The sequence below is a fragment of the Sphaeroforma arctica genome (genome assembly GCF_001186125.1).
Source record: "Sphaeroforma arctica JP610 unplaced genomic scaffold supercont1.1510, whole genome shotgun sequence".
Classification (NCBI taxonomy): Eukaryota; class Ichthyosporea; order Ichthyophonida; genus Sphaeroforma; species Sphaeroforma arctica.
In genome coordinates, this window is record NW_014039048.1 from 11,135 (window position 1) to 14,317 (window position 3,183).

A 3,183-nucleotide genomic window follows, 5' to 3' on the forward strand; every position below is an offset into this window, starting at 1 on the left:
ATATATATATATATATATATATATTATAATATATAAATGCTAATAAAGCAGGTATCAGCCACACAAATATAGCCACCTATACCTATTGCATCACGTCAACATACCGTTGGTCGGAACATTTCGTCCGGGACACCAGCGGATTCGCTCGTTTTCTTCATTGTGTCGGTGTGGGCGTGTGAGGATGGGCTTGCGCGCTGTGAGCTATATACGACACAATGGTTCACTGAATTGATGCAACTGTGGTAGAAGTGCCTGAAGTAGTACAAACTACACAGACAGTACACCTGTGGTGTTGTTCTGCTGACTACGACTGATATCAGTCCAATGCGGCTATTCCCACCAGACGATGGCGTAGTATCTATAGCGAACACAGACTGCGCTATGTCTGGGCAGTGGTTGCACGGGTACTGGTCTAATCTGAAGACCACCTTATTATTCTGGGATCGTCCTTGCTGCGGGTGCTGCGTTGATATGTATGCACAAGCTCTAGTAAACGTGTGGGGTGAAAAGTAATGCACTCCGAGGGCTTACAACCCATTTGATTCTCACCCGCACACTGTAGTGTCTGGTTGTATTCTACAGGTGCACATGTTCATGTCAGTTCACTGTATGTCTTTACAGGCGACTTGTCCTGTGAGCACTGAGCGCTACTACGAAATTTTGATAAATAGAAACCCAACAAATGCGGAACATAACCTCAGTCCTTAGGTCGTTTCTCGTTTAAACGTTTTGAGTAATCGTTTTGCGTCAAAGTAAAACGTCTATGTTGTAAGTGCACTTTCGGGTTGTTAACGGGGTGCAATTCTCGAGTGAGCCGTTTATCCTTTCGTATACGTTAATGCGTATAAAACTCAAAACACACGCTCAGGTTTGTGTTTACGTTCAACGTTTAAAATGCCGCAGACGCCAACCACACATGGAAAGCCCGTTACGTCATCAGTTTTCAAGAGATTTCTTAGAGATATGTAATCAATTGCAAGACCCCGTTGTGCGGTGTGGTTTATTTATCGCTGATAATACGCTCCTGCACAGTCTGTGTGTGTGTGTGTATCTTCTTGGCATTAGCAGTTAGTAGTTAGTTCAGTGGACAGATATTGGTATACAGCCCATCCATCCATCCATCCATCCATCCACCTAGGCACAGCTTACAGCCCATAACCTGATTCAGCATGGGTCGCGGAGGAGGGCGTGGTGGTAAACGGGGTAGCCGAGGGGGGGGCAAGCGCAGCCAAGGGAGTAGCACCCGAGGCAAAGCCAAAGGGAAAGCCGGCCCAATGAAACGGTCCCGAGGCACAGGCGCAGGTGCAGGCGAGGCTGAGCGACCGGCCAAGGTGACTCGAGTGGATAGAGACCACATGAAGGAGTTTGGTGATCAGCATCCGGTGAATGAACTGGAGTTTGAGGGCGATGCCAGCGATGCGAGTGATTCAGAAAGTGGGGGTAGGCGGGAGGGGAAGGCGTTTAACGGCAGAGCTACCAGTGAGCGCAGCACGGGAGCAGTGGACGGTGAGATTGACTCAGACAGTGATGGGGCGGGTGTGCACGGTGCGTATGCGAAGCTGTTGGGGTCACTCAGTAGCACTGGACGGCACAGACGGGTCGAGGCTAGGGCTCGGCTGGGGTTAGGGCCAACGAAGCTTATTGCTGGGGGGGTGGGTGTAGGGGAGAGTGCAGAAGCGCCGGAGAGTGGAGATGAGAGTGACACAGACGACAGAGACAGGACACGTGTGGGCAGGAATGGACAGGATGTTAGCGCTGAGGGTAAGGAGAACGGCGGTGCACCGGTCATGGGCGAAGGAGAAGACAACAGTGCAAGTGGTACTGAGTCTGAGAGTGAGGATGGCTCGAACAACGAAGACGACACACGCACCACAGACACAGCCGAACTAAGCACAGACGACCCATTCGACAGGCATTTCAACAGTACTGAGTGTACTGAGGTGGATGCCATTGCCAAGGATGTGTACCGGACGGAGAGGGACTTTGCCTTCCACACAGCCGCGTATAGTAATCTCAGGAGGCCTCTGCGCAGCCAACAGGCGGTGGAGGAGGCTGACTTATCTAAATTCCATGTATGTGTGTCTATGCACATGTGTTGTGTATGTGTGTCTATGCACATGTGTTGTGTATATGTGTTTATGTACATGTGTTGTGTATGTAGTGTCTATGTACATGTGGTGTGTATGTGCTTCTATGTACATTTGTTGTGTATGCGTGTCTATGCACATTTGTTGTGTATGTGTGTCTATGTGGTATGTGTCTATGTACATGTGTTGTGTATGTGTGTCAATGTCCATGTGGTGTGCATGTGTCTATGTAAATGTGTTGTGTATGTGTGTCTATGTACTTGTGTTGTGTTTGTCCTTCATCGGTGCGTGGTGTATATATACGAACAGGCGGACTTATCTACATTCCATGTATGTGCGTCTATGTACATGTGTTGTGTATGTGTGTCTATGCACATGTGTTGTGTATATGTGTCTATGTACATGTGTTGTGTATGTGTCTATGTACATATGTTGTGTATGTGTGTCTATGTACATGTGCTGTGTTTGTGCTTCATCGGTGCGTGGTGTATATATATTGACCTGTCGCGTGCGGTGATATCTGATGGTGAGTGGTTGGTTGAGGGTTCTCCTGTGGTTGCCTGTCTTTGTTACTGCACTGGGATGATATGTACATCTGAGTGGGCTTGTTCTCCAAACCGATTCACATAGCGTAGCGGGCCGCACCAAGAGGCGTGCATACTTGATCCAACAGCAGGTTGTCATGGTAACCACATACACGTGGCGAACCGTCGTTTCATCCCAATGCCTTGGTTCACTGTGTACATTGTGTGCGCTGTACTGTTTGGTCGCACCTTGTGCCATGGTGTTTGTCCTGTGGTGTTGTACTCGAGTGTACTCATAGTGTACCCGTGTTGCACCTGCACCTGGGTGTCCTATTGGCATGGAATCAGGTGCAGGAGATAGCTTTTATTATTTTGATGTACTGTGAGGTATACCTGGCTTGCACGAATGGTTTTTATATGGTCTATACGTTGCACGGAGCTATTCAATATGGTCGATATTCTTCACAGCTTCCAATAGTGCATACCTTGCCTCTACTATTGTCTCTATACATATCTATATATATATATAGTTATACAGACACACACACACACACACACACACACACACACAC

At 48.0% G+C, this 3,183-nt stretch overlaps 1 protein-coding gene across 1 annotated transcript; it reads left to right on the forward strand.

Moving 5' to 3' along the window:
* Positions 1-1,031: 1,031 nt before the first annotated feature.
* On the forward strand, positions 1,032-2,074 carry SARC_11059 (hypothetical protein; the record flags this gene model as incomplete). The annotated part of the gene is made up of 1 exon (XM_014294869.1): positions 1,032-2,074. A coding segment is annotated over exon 1 (905 nt), but the record flags the coding sequence as incomplete, so codon positions are not given.
* Between the last annotated feature and the right edge of the window lie 1,109 nt (positions 2,075-3,183).